At 39.5% G+C, this 13761-nt stretch overlaps 1 protein-coding gene across 2 annotated transcripts in view; it reads left to right on the top strand.

Annotated features, from left to right (window-relative positions):
- LOC134839138 (transcription factor Dp-1-like) overlaps positions 1–8358 on the top strand; it is a 367543-nt gene extending 359185 nt beyond the window's left edge. For both annotated transcript variants that reach the window (XM_063854585.1, XM_063854584.1), the window contains exons 11-12: positions 7894–8065; positions 8237–8358. In XM_063854585.1, coding sequence (XP_063710655.1) covers positions 7894–8065; positions 8237–8259 — 195 coding nt within the window. In that variant the 3' untranslated portion in view covers positions 8260–8358. The remainder of the gene's footprint in view (positions 1–7893; positions 8066–8236) is intronic.
- The last annotated feature ends 5403 nt before the right edge of the window (positions 8359–13761 follow it).

Raw genomic sequence — 13761 nt, 5'->3', positions numbered from 1 at the left:
CTCAGAAGGACTAGGACGATTGAGCAGGTCACTGAAGTGGCGTACTCACCGGTCCATCCTATGGTTGACGTTAGTGATGGTCTCACCTTGCTCGTCTAGGATCGTCCCAGAGACTGGTTTAAACTTTTTGGAGCTGTGTGCATGGGTCAATTGAAAGAGTTTCCTAAAATTGTCACTGGCGAAACCCGCTCGAGCTGCTCAGCTTATTCATTCCAGTAATTCATTCCAGTAGTTTCATTCCAGGGTGTGACTAGAGATCCTCCGCCGACCTGGGGCTTTCTGCGACAGGTGTTTCTCGCTCACCTCCCGCGTCGTCTTCTGAAGTGTTGTCTACATGTCCGCCACTGTGTCACAGTTATCAAGCTCGTTTAGTCGCAAAGCGATCTCAACCTGAAAATCAGAAGAAACATCAGCGCCTTTCAGCACAGAGATGTCGAGCCGTTTGGGGAGTTTCTTCTTGGGTACACTCCTCAATTTCAGACCAACGATAGCGACCACCATGGCGTGGTCTGAATCGACGAAGGTTCCCCAGAACGACCGACATTGGGAGGTTGAGTTCATCCTTTTACTGCCTACGACAAAATAGTCGATCTGGTTCATGGTCCGTCCGTCAGGATTCCATGTTCCCAAGATATGTTGTATTTTATGATTTTTCAAAATTTTTCCAAAGATTATATTCGAATAAATTTCACTATGTTCTGTCATGGTGAGGTTCTGTCAAGGAAATCTCAGTTGCTTTTATCTGGATTTCTAATATAACTGCTCAGCGCTTCATAGTTTTCGAGAAATAGTCTTCTAATGATTTTCAAAATTTACAAACAGTGTAAAATTCAAAAAATTTCTTGAACTTTGAAACTGGACCCTTGTTGGGCTGATGTCAGTTTACTCTCAGCAGTTGCAGATATGGCCTAATTACGTATGATTGCTCAAACACTTCAAGTTTTCGCGACTTGGCGTTCTAATTGATTTTTCAAAAGTATCCAACCTCTGTCTTGAACCTACGGCGAAGTGATGAATATTTACTCTCACTGGTTGCAGAATTCCAAACGTGAATGCGCTTTAACGTCGTCTCATATCCAACCAACCATGCATAGATCCTTTTAGCTATCCGTTCATCCATCGAGCGTCCCCAAATAAGTTATTCATCTATCCAATTTCTTTCCATCTAGCGGTTCATCCATCTATCAAGCCATTCATCGATGTAGCCACCGATACAACAATACATCTAGCCATCCATTCGTCCAGCCTTTCATCTAGCGATTCATTTAACCAGCCATCCTTTCATCAATCTAATCAGCCATCAATCCGTCCGTTCAACCATTCATCCATCCATCCAAGTAGTCAATTGTTCGTAATTCGGCCCGTTAATTTAGCCATCCAGCTATCTAACCATCCTTCAATTTATCTAATCATCCATCAGGTCAGCCATACTTTCCTCTTGCCACCCAACCATCCTTTAATATGGCCATTCATACATACAACCAGCTATCCGTCCTTTCATTTATCCTTCCATGCATTGAATTACCAAGCCATCGATTCAACCAGCCATTGATCCTTCAAACCAGCCATCCATATATAGTGTCAACAGCAACCCATTCATCCTATCAGCTATTCATCCCGCCATCCAACCAACTATGCATTCAGCAAGCGATCAACCCAGTCAGGTAACTAACCAGTCGTCCATCAATCTGGCAACTCATCTAGCCAGCAATCCATTCAGCCTTCCATCCATTCCGTTATCCATTTCAACCACCCATTCTTTCAACCAGCCATCCATTCATTAATCTATCGATCCATTCATCCAGCCAACTATTCAAGCAACTGTCTGTTTCACTATCCAAAAAACCAATTATCCATCCAACCAACCATCTAGCAATGAATTTATTCATCAGTCCGGGCATACATGCATCCATCGTTTCCTTCAACCACTACTTCATACATCCACTCAACCGGCGATCCATCAAGCCACTATCCATCTAGCCATCGATTGATCCATTCAACCAGCCATTCATCGATCTAGTCATTCATCTATTTAGCCATCGGTCCATCCAACCATTCATTCATCTATGAAGCCATCCAGCTTGCCTTTCATCCATCCCGTCAACCAGCCATCTATCTTTCAATATAAAATCTACCCATCTTGTCATCTATCCATCCATGCAATGATCCACCCATCTCAGCTAGTCATCTATCATCGATCTAGCCACCTATCCAGCTAGCCATCTCCGTCCAAGGAGCCATTCATCCATTCAGCTCTCCCGCTATCCACCATACAGCCATCCATTCATCTGACTATTCAGCCAGCAATCATTTTCATTTAGCAATCTTCAATCCGTCCATTCATCCATCTAGCCATCACTGCAACCAGCTAACCATCCATCAAGCCAAACATGTTTTTCTGTTTAAAATGAATGTTGGCATTTTTTAGGAGTAGCTCTAGCTGCAGTGAGCCTGACAGTTTTTTACATGCAAAGTTAGTGTCATTGCCTGAAGTTTTTTACATTCCGTATTATATGCAAAGTTGAGCTGTTTTGCATTTAAAATCTCCGGTATCTGTGCCGCTTTCTCGCTCGTGTTTGCGAAATTGCAGATTCGCCTCCGTAAGATGCTTTTTTACATTCTATTGTCTTAGCTCGTTCAATTTTCATAACTAGCCCTATTCTTTTTGATAATTATATGGTGCTGCTTTAAATTGTCATGACAAAACGTAATCAACTTGAAATTTATAACGCATTTTTCTGAAATTGGGTTGACCGAACGTGAAATACGATGAAGACAAAAATGCTCAGATTTTCAGCAGAATCAATATTGTGCGTTTTGTTTTTGAAATTCGGACGCAAAATTGGATCACTTTTGGCTTGTTTTGGCCAATGAAGAATTTCTACGTTGTCGATAAATTACGTTTTCGATCGCTGACATAAATATATCAAAGTGAGCCGTTTAGGTAGCTCAACGAACTTTAGATGGGTTTGATCTCCAAAACATTGTCAACAAAATTTATATTAGTTTTATAGACCAAAAAGTTTGTTTTTACTTTATAAAAAAAAACAAGTCTTGTATTTTAAAAACTATTTTAAAAAAATTGCGCACTTTTTCAGAGAAAATACTCTGCTTGAAGTTTGTTGGGCTTGGTAATTTTTGATTGTTTACAAAAGCCATGATCCGCTTTTTGGATAAAGTTTGGTCCCGAATTTTGTAAAAATCTACCGAAGTTTTGTCTTTCTCATCGTTTTTCAACTGAACTCAAAGTAAATGCAATTCGTCCAGATAATTTTAATCAAAGCTGTAATTTGCCTCTGTGTTTTGAGTTTCATTTTATGTTCGTTTGCTAAACGGAAAACCATTAAAGTTATCGAAAAACGATAAATGAAGTGACGCGAAAAACGTGAATCGTGTTAACTTTCGGAGATTTTTTTAGTTCATTGATAATTATATATTCGCCCAGTTTTCCCGAATTGGGCTGGTTAAACTTCGTGTTATTTTTTCTCTGAGGCTCGAAAGTTAATAATGTTTTAAAAAAGTAAATTTCTTGAAGGTCGTGTACTTTTTTTGAAGCTTGAAAGTTAAAATGTTTTTTTTTTTGTCTTTGACACTCAACCAACTGTCTGTCGGCTGTGTTTGAATGTTTTCTTTGAATAAAACTTAACAAGATTCAAATAAATTATTTAATGCAAAAAGCTGAGTTATTTTCATGCAATATAAATGTACAAGGGTAAATGATGTAATATTACACTAGCAACGCTGTTATAAGATCAGTTATAATTTTCTGCACGAAAGTTCTTTTTTCTAAATTGATTTCTGTGTTCATTTTCAGAAGATGTGTATAGCTCACATTCTTCTTAGCCAGTTAAAAGCATATCTTGTATCGGCTTTATGAAGACGCATTTAATTCCGACTTGATTTACTTGTAAAGCATGTAGTTAAATTACATGAAAGCCACAACTTTCTTTCTCATCGATGTGAAAAACAAGATAATGAAACTTGTTTATTTTGGAGTACGTTCGGCTATACAGCCATCATCAGCACTGAAAAACATGAAGCTTGACATAAAGCAAATCACAAAATCCAAACACATAGTAACAAAATACAAAAACACACAGAAGAGATTCTAGCGAGATGACTCTGGGACAAATAAACTCGAGTTGCTTGCAGCTTCAGCATCAGCTGCCTGCTTCTATACTCTTTGCACGTGTTCAGCTGCGGCTTCCGCTTGGCAGTGTGCAAAGCCTCCAAAGTAAGTAGTTTACCAGTGTCATGAGCAGAGTCTGGAACTTCAGCACGTAAATCTTCTGTGTTTTCGAGGCAATCTCGAAAATGCTTTCCAACTGGACAGTCTGGTTTCGAATGTTCTTTTTGTCTAGTCGTCAGATGCCGGCTTGTTTGGACCACATGACTGGATTGACATCTAGGACAACGGATTTCGTAGACGGCACGACTGCGAAGTTCATTCGGAGTAGGCGTCTTGAGCGACGGAAGCGTTGTTTTCAGCTTGCTGGTAGTAAACACGATGTTAAAGGGAACCACGCCACGAACGCTGCGTGCAAACCTGTCAGAAATAGATCCTCTGTACTGCATGATAAGTGTTGCTCGCTCGCGTTTTTCGTTCCGCTCGCTCGCGTTTTTCGCAACCGTCACCTCAAAACCATTTGCACATAGTTTGATAAGGGTATCATAGACGACTGGATTGTAGAAACTAGGCGGATACTGGTTGTTCTCCCACGCCAGTTTCGTCTTCGCCAATGCATCATGATAACTGCTCCACTTAGAGGTAGTGTTGTTCAGTATGTGGACAGTACCCTGAATGATGTTAATTTTGTAGCGTGTAAGTGCACAGGCATGAAAGGACATCAGCAAACCTGTATCCGTTGGTTTCTGGTACCGGGTGGTCTCAATAAGCAATAATGCCTGCTGAGGTTCTTGTCACCAATATATCCAGAAAAGGAATAGAGCCATCTTTCTCCAGAGCTGGGTGAAGAGTTTTGGCTTGTTTCAGAATATCCTCAACTTTCTGAGCGCGAGCAGTACGGATGATATCATCTACATATCTTCCGAACACTTTGGCCTCTGGTATGCAAGAAAGAGGGGTGTTAACCGACTATCTACAACCACAGAACAATAGGCGCTTGGACTTGGCTATCTCGTTGACTGCTTTGACCGAGAGAGGAGGGCACTTCTCGTGAAACCAAGCCGAACAGGATGCACAGCGAATTGAGGAGACCCGCCATGTGACCTTCAGCTTGCATTTGCCACAATCATAATGTCCTGGCGGAGCGGCTACAGTGTGCGTGACTTCGTTGGGTTTTCCTGCCAGCTGTGGTTCGTACTCCTTTAACCACAGGTCTGCTAAAATTACCGCAAGGCTGGAACCCATCGCCACTCCGTCTTTCTAGACAAACACTCTCCGCAAGCTAAAAACTTGATGTCAGTGACCGCTAGTCTTATTAGCTGCATGAAAATAGACTTGTCCTTAGATGGTTTTTCTTCTAGAACGTACACTTTGTCAGCAGCAATGTTAATTGCTTCCAAGACGGGTACATTCGTGTAAAGACTTTCAACATCCATAGAAAAAACGACCTCATCTTCTTCAAGCTAGACTTTGCACAGGAGCTTCTTCATCTCCGCGGTCGATGTTTCAATATTGGACCCTGCAACGTCTGAAACATACGTGGACAGTTTGGCGTTCAAAGTGGCGTAACAGCTGCCCAGCAGAGACAGCACTGGTCTCATTGGCGTATCTGGCTTATGAACCTTGGCTAAACCGTACAGACGAGGCGAAGTAGCTCCCGTGGAGTGTACGTCGTCATAGAAGGCTTGCGACACACGGTTCGCCTTCAGCAACGACAATAGCTCCTTGTTGAACTGATCTTCTATCTTCACGACGAGGGGCTTCCCTCACTCCGGCACTTTCATCTTCTCAAATTGCCGTCCATTGAGGGTATCCAAGAATCGATTGTTGTAATCAAACTCACTCATCAGGCATTATCCCGAACCTTTATCAAAAGGAACTGCTTTCACTTTTTTCGACTTGAGAAATTCATTGACCCCCGAGATAGCCGATCAGGACGTTGCTTCTTGGCGCTCTTCACATATCTCACTACTTTACTGTTCAGGTCGTTCAATTGTTCAGGAGTAGCACCTGATGATTTGGTTTTTCTCAGGAAAGTATCGAAGTCGGCCAGAAAATGGGTTTGGTTGAACTTGTCGTTGATCGGATGCTTCGGTACCAGTGACAACATATCATCAACATAACTCGGCGGGTCCAACTTTCCAACCCTTTAGACAGTTTTCCCAACCGCACGGAGTGGTTTTCCCTGTTTTTTTTTCGATAGCATTTCGAGTTTCTCCGAATGTCTGCCTCCGACTTCACTATTGATTCTCCACAATAACTGTCTTGTGTAGAAACACGCGGACTCTCTGAGGGTCTCAATCAATCGTGACGAAAAAGCAGCGCGCGTGACTTTTAGGTTGTCTTCTTTCGGAGACAGCTGCTTGATGGTCTCGGTCAGTTCTCTTCTCAGAAGCCTCAGCTGGAAATTGTGTACCAATGTGCGTTCAAAGCAGCCATTCTCCGGTACTCTAAATTTAAGAAAGCTCGGTAGCACGTCGTTCCTCAGGCAGTTCTCAAGAAACCTCTTGCGAGACACAGCAGCTCTAACTGTTCGCAGTGACTTCTGTTACTTCAGTCAAAAAATCCAGTGTCCGTACCCGGTTAATAACTTCGTGAAAAGTTCCCATGGTAACAACATTGATAAAGTGCAACTACTTTCTTTCTCATCAATGTGAAAAACAAGATAATGAAACTTGTTTATTTCGGAGTAATTTCGGCTATACAGCCATCATCAGCACTGAAAAACATGAAGTTTGAGATAAAGCAAATCACAAAATTCAAACACATAGTAATAAAATACAAAAATTTAAAAGCTTACATGAAAGCTTTTAGAGTCATGAACGTCGTGAGTACCCTTATAGGTCTTGTTCAGGGGCGGATTTTGGAGGGATTCGACTCCCTACCGACCTTAGTTTTCTAAAGGCGTCTTGAGCGCCAATTTATGCTAAGTTAGAGGGGGGAGCGCGCTCCGAAAAAAAAACAGCGGTTGCTTGGTCAATATTTATCAAAAAGTGCCTAAAAATGTCTTTTTTGGCCTGTTTCAAAATTTAAATTTTGATGTCAAAACAGGGTCTTTTTAGTGCTGTGGGAGAGTTGGGATAATCGATTTAATCAACCTAAAAAAAAGTCGACAAAAATTTCGAAATGTGAATCCCCGTCGAGAGAAAATTCTAGATCCGCCCCTGATCTCGGTGATTTTTTTCAGGAAAAATTTCACGCTCAAAATTGATTTTTGATTGCTTTTCGAGTTCAGTTCATTTCTTTTGTTAAAGGAAAGGCAAAATGCACTATGAACAGCAAAAATGTTAAGGTCACAAAAACGTGATCGATATCTAATTTCGAAACTGGAATTTAATTTACAGATTTCCCAGCGGAATAAAAAAAATTAACCATTGATCCAGTTTTCTCAAATTTGATTAATTTATCAAAGAAGCGTCAGTCATAAATTGTTCTTGAAATTCAAATGGTTTTAAGGCCATATACTTTTGTCTTTGTATTTCGATTTTTGAAGTTTTTTTTTTAAAAAAAAAACAAATCATTTTTTTTTTCGTTCCTTGCGTTCGTGACTCTTTTCCAACTGTCTGTTGGCTATTTGATCAGCAATTCAAATCACATTCATTTAAATAGACATTACTGATTTGAAGTGCAACTTCTTCATTGTGAATGAAGTGAACTGTGACATTTTTTGGCCGTGTGACGTTCGAAAATTGAATGTTTCAGTCTTTTTTAGCCTTTCTAACTCTGAATAAAACGGGAAAATTTTGAATTGAGCTTGTTTTGTTTAGGTGCACGATGATGTGTACATTCTGAAAAAACTTGGTTTTTGTGCACCTCTCGAACGAGGAACATCTCCTCTTCTGGGAGTGGCTTCATCGTCAACTTCTAATACCACTACTACAAGCCATCTCTCTGCAATTCAGTCTCTACTTCCTTCGAGCCTACACGAATACGTGCAAAGTATGACCCTAATTTAATTGAGATACAATATGAGGTGCTGGACCTTTTTGCGGAACAAGTTAGCATCCTCCCTTTATAGAATTTTATCCCTGTGTACGTTCCCGCCTCGCAGAGAAGGAGGATGAGTGTAATTTACCAACCGTGCATGGGAATTTTTTGTGTCTGTTTCAGATGCCTTTCAAGCTGACTCCTGATCAAGCTGTCACCGATGAAACTAGTGGGTCAATTTCTTGAGAACATTAAATACTTCGATAATGTTTTGTTTAAAATGTTAGCAATAATATCATTCATAAATCTTCTTTTTTTTTGCAATTTTAAGATACTCTATAGGTTATGCAGGGCATTAAGTATAGCATCAGCTCAAGATATTTTTAGTTTTAAGGAAGATTTCGAGAAGAAACTTCAGATAAAGTTGGGTTAAATATGCTATTTTCACTCAATTGCTTAAGAGGGCGTTCAGATGTTTTTTACTGAGAAATAATAAACAAATGATTTTCACGTGTTTTTTTTTTGGCTGAAAAAGCTCAAGTTTGTTTAACTTTTTAAGCCAATTCACATTCATTTGCTAATTGGAAGGCATATTACGTAATATAAAAGAGTAGAAAATTTTTCCATGAATTTTTTCAAGCAGTTCAAGTTCAGAAGTTCGGAGAACTCTAGCTCAGCTGTTATACTTACTCAATAACCTGGTAGTCTTCTAATTTCTAGGATTTCTGTGTTTTTTGCTGAATAATAATAATGATTCCGACCACCGAAAGTGTGGAGGATTTGGGGCTTCCCACGCAAAATTAGGCACAAAGAATCATCAGAATAGTTCGTGTGATATATCGCACTGAAGCCATTTTAGTTGTGATTCGAATGAAATTTCAAAAAGTTTTCTCTGTTGAGAAAAGTCAAGTGAAAATTTCTATCACGTTTTTCGTGACCTTTACAATTTTGCTGTGGAGTTTGTTCAACCTTTACTCTCATTCAGTTTTTCCCATTATTGCAGCGCTTCCCTCGAACTTAAAGATAGGGAAAAATAAAAAAAAAAGTAAAGTATAAAATATTTTTTTTCAATACTTAGAGTAATGAACGTAGTGAGTACTCGTATATAGGTTTTGCTGTTTTTTGTCAGGACAAAGTCTTGAAATAAGTTCACGCTCAGTTTTGATCTTTCGCGGTTGGACTTGTGATTTCTTTTTAATTTCAGTGCATTTCCATAGTTCATACAAGCAAAGCTTGTGTGATAGTTTGAACTCTCTTTTTTTTCCAACCTAAGTTGCAAATATTAGTGTTCATTTTGAAAGTTTTCATTTTGATCAATAACCAGCTATTCAGTACAGCCAATGCTAAGGATATTAACACAGACTATTATATTGCAATTAGCACTTAAGCTTCACGGTATTATGGATCTGTATCTTAGATGCAGGGAAGGAGACCCGCAACAAAATAAGAGGGTTCGAACCTGGGCATGCTAGTTGGTAATTTTTTTTTTTCAAATTGACTGGTACTGCTAATGCTTCATAATTGACTTGCGTCATTTAGTAATTATGTAGACTCATAATTGGTGTGCGTCATTTAAGAAATTTTGTTGAATCGAAGTGTTACTCAATTCAGTTTTTCCCAGTAGCGTTATCGGTTATACTTTTGTTTGTGTATGAGAAGTTTAACTTCGCCTCTGTGTAAAAGGAATGCAAACTCCACTATCGACCAGCAAAACTGTAAAGGCCAAGAAAAACGTGATAGAATTCTAATTTCGAAAATGGATGAAGTATCTGATTTTCCAGCGGAATAATTGGGTTAATTTTGAGAATAAAGTGTCCACCATAATTGGTTTTACAAAAGCATAGAGTTTTAAGGCCATCTGTTTTCTTTTTCTTCGAAATCCAAAAGTTCAAGGTTTTTCAAAAAAACAAGCTTCTACGCAAAAAAGAAAGCTGGCTAGCTTCTGTGCAATTGGCACAGAATGCTCCGACCTCTGTCATATATAAGGTAAATTGCGCATATCAAGGAAAAACACTTTTACGAAAAGGCAACTAGGCCGAAAAACATATGTAGACAAACAATAGGCCGACAATTTTTTTTCCCGTTTGAAAAAAGGGCCCGGTCAGATTCGAACCCAGGACCTTTGGCGTACCAGGCAAACTGGTCAGCTCCAGGCTAAGTGGGCCGGGAACGATAAAAAATTGAAGAAGACCGGGAACGCTCAGAAGATACCACTAAAGCGGATTCCAGAAGTACACTAAAGATGAGTCCTGCGGACAAAGTTGCTTACGGGGAAAAAAGTCTAGTACTCGATTTCGATACCTTTGCTTATTGCAGGGGTAATACAACAAACGGATTCAACAAGTTTTGGACCGTATTTGTAGCTTTTAATTGTCTCGAAACGTCATTTGGAACCAAATGGTGATGTCAGAAAAAAAAACAATGCTGAAACCGCGCCGATTAGATATTAAGCCAAAACCTCGTAAGACGAACCTTCTAAAATATAACTTACAAGTGATTTCAAACCGCAGGAAAAGTCAAAGTTAAACTCATTTTTAAAAAGCTCGAAAGCTTGACTACTCTAAAAAAAGGCCGTCTCTTGCATCAAACAATAAAGCAATATTTAGTGAAGGTTGTGGTGCTCTCTTCAATAAATTCTGACGTTTGAAATCACTTGTAAGTTATATTTTAGAAGGTTCGTCTTACGAGGTTTCGGCTTAATATCTAATCGGCGCGGTTTCAGCATTGTTTTTTTTTCTGACAGTACCATTTGGTTCCAAATGACGTTTCGAGACAATTAAAAGCTACAAATACGGTCCAAAACTTGTTGAATCCGTTTGTTGTATTACCCCTGCAATAAGCAAAGGTATCGAAATCGAGTACTAGACTTTTTTCCCCGTAAACAACTTTGTCCGCAGGACTCATCTTTAGTGTACTTCTGGACTCCGCTTTAGTGGTATCTTCTGAGCGTTCCCGGTCTTCTTCAATTTTTTATCGTTCCCGGCCCACTTAGCCTGGAGCTGACCAGTTTGCCTGGTACGCCGAAGGTCCTGGGTTCGAATCTGACCGGGCCCTTTTTTCAAACGGGAAATATTCCGTTCAAAAAAAATTGTCGGCCTATTATTTGTCTACATATGTTTTTCGGCCTTTGCCTTTTCGTAAAAGTGTTTTCTCTTGATATGCGCAATTTACCTTATATATGACAGAGGTCGGATCATTCTGCGCCAATTGCATAGAAGCTAGCCAGCTTCTTCCTTTTTTCATCGTAAAACAGGCTTGAAGTTTTTGTGCTTTTTAGTCTAATTTAGAGCGAGTAAATGGAGCTAACAGATAAACTAATAAAAGAGATTTTCATATAACGGTTGTTACATGAAAATCGGTTGTTTGAATTGGGAAAAGAAAAATTACATATTAAAAATTATATATAGGCTGCTTTCAAATATAGGATGTTTACTTTGACTTGGCGTGGAGATAGGACCTAACAGAGCAATCAGAACACTAGCACTGCCCTTAATTGACAACAGTTTTCTTTCATTATGAACCATAGCCAACTGAAAGTTGGAGAAAGAATAATGAACGGAAGGAAACTGGAAAAAAAACTGACTTGTTTTTTTGAAAAACCTTCAATTTTTGCATTTCGAAGAAAAAGAAAACAGATGGCCTTAAAACTCTATGATTTTGTAAAACCATTTATGATGGACACTTTATTGTTAAAATTAACCCAATTTGAGAAAATTGTTTCCATGGGTAAAACTTTAATTTCGCTGGAAAATCAGATACTTCATCAATTTTCGAAGTTAGAATTCTATCACGTTTTTCGTGGCCTTCACAGTTTTGCTGTTCGATAGTGGAGTTTGCATTCCTTTTACACAGAGGCGAAGTTGCACTTCTCATACACAAACAAAAGTATAACCGATAACGCTACTTTGAGTTGGGAAAAGAAAAATTAGGTATTGAAGATTATTTTACCGCTTCGCTTTACCCTGCCCCAAAATGTCTATTTTTTGATTTTTCTGTTTTTTATTCATTTTTGAAAGATAACGGTAACTAATTAAGGAAATCCAGTGCTTATGTTTTACGCGTTCTTTTCTGTCCGATCACCAAACCAAATACAAAAAATGCCTTACTTTTAGAAAGAAAAGAAACTACGTAAGAAATAATTTTCATTTCTATCAAGTAATTTTTTCTAACTAACTGTGATCGGAACATTATGTGCCACTTGCACAGCTACCAGCTACTCTAGTTTGATTCAACGATTTGTTTATTGTACGTTTTTCTGTTCAAAATATTTAGACTGTATTTCCTTAGTTATTTCTAGTTAAAGTCAATGAATTTGCGTTTTAGGTAGATTAGCGTTGTCTTTGTTGTTGTTGCATCATGAAATTGATTCGTTGAGTCACTCATAGTTCTCGGTTTGTACTTGGTAGTAATTTCAGATTATCAATTTGATGACACGATGTTCTTCTGAGTGTGCAGAATATATTGTATAGTAGATGAGATGTAGGTGAGATTTGCATGTTTGTGACGAGCTTGTTTGCATATTCGAGAGAGAGAGATAAAGAAGATCAGACAATGGCTGTTGACTCTTCTGAACTCGTTTTGTGCGAGAGTAGCACTTCTATTCTGAAGTTCCTGCTTGGTCAAAGGCTGGTCATCGAACGGGAAATGAATGAGCGATTGTCTCTCTTGATACAGGACATCCCAAAGACAGAGCCGAACTTCGACTCCTTTGTCATATTCCTAACCAACGAGGCGAAACTGCATTATAATCTCGCTAACTCTCTCGCTGATTACGCCCAGGATTCAGTAACAGGAGGTGAGGCTTTGATCAAAACTATGGCTTCTTTAAAGAAGTTTTACGAAGCAGCTGTGCAGGACTTGGAGCGCATCCGAAATCAGATCATATCGACAGTGAATCATGTAACGAAAAGCAAGTCGTCGCCCATGCCTGCTAAGAAAACAGATTCTGTTCCTAGTTTACCGTTAGCTGTCAATGGACCGGTTAATTTGAAGAAATTAGATCCATCACTTGGATCCAATAATTCGATCACGCCTACCAATAAAACGAAAGTAGCTGATATAATGGTACCCGTCCCGGCACCAAAACTGCCCCCGCCTAAAATTGAACCTCTGAAACCGCCGTCAGAAATCACGCCGAGTAGCAATAGATCGAAATGGTTCAAGTCCAAAAAATCTACTTTAAAGTCTAAACGGAAACAGGGAGAGCCAAAAACTGAGACGGACTCTTCTTCCCCACAATCGCAGGGTGACAGAGAAGTAGACGAGGATGGGTTCTCGGTTAGACCAGTGGTCACGAATGACGACATGGATAGCTTCTACTCTTCTTCAGACGAGAGTGAAGCTGTCGGTGAAAATAAAGACGCAGCAGATACGAAACCAGAAATTCATTTTGTAATCAAACCTATTGACCAAGCAGAGGCTGTCAATAATGGGGATACAACAGCCAAACTTAAAGAGACAGCACTGAATTTAGTGATCCCAGATCGTCCTATAATTCGCGGACGAGGTCACCACCATGTGGATGCAAAACGTAATACCATTGATGTATCAGATATGCTAGGAATCATGAAGCATAGTGTCTCGCAGCGAAGTTTGCACTCGGACTGTTCTGCCGTGTCGGATAACGATTCCTTGCCACCTCCAATGAAACCTCCTCCGAGAACTAACGAGCTATTGCAGCCCACTCCTGCTAATCAAGTGTCGCAAGC

This window comes from Symsagittifera roscoffensis, chromosome 2 (assembly GCF_963678635.1).
Source record: "Symsagittifera roscoffensis chromosome 2, txSymRosc1.1, whole genome shotgun sequence".
Taxonomy (NCBI): domain Eukaryota; kingdom Metazoa; phylum Xenacoelomorpha; order Acoela; family Convolutidae; genus Symsagittifera; species Symsagittifera roscoffensis.
Note: the sequence above shows the minus strand (reverse complement) of the source record. Positions and strands in the feature narration are given on the sequence as shown.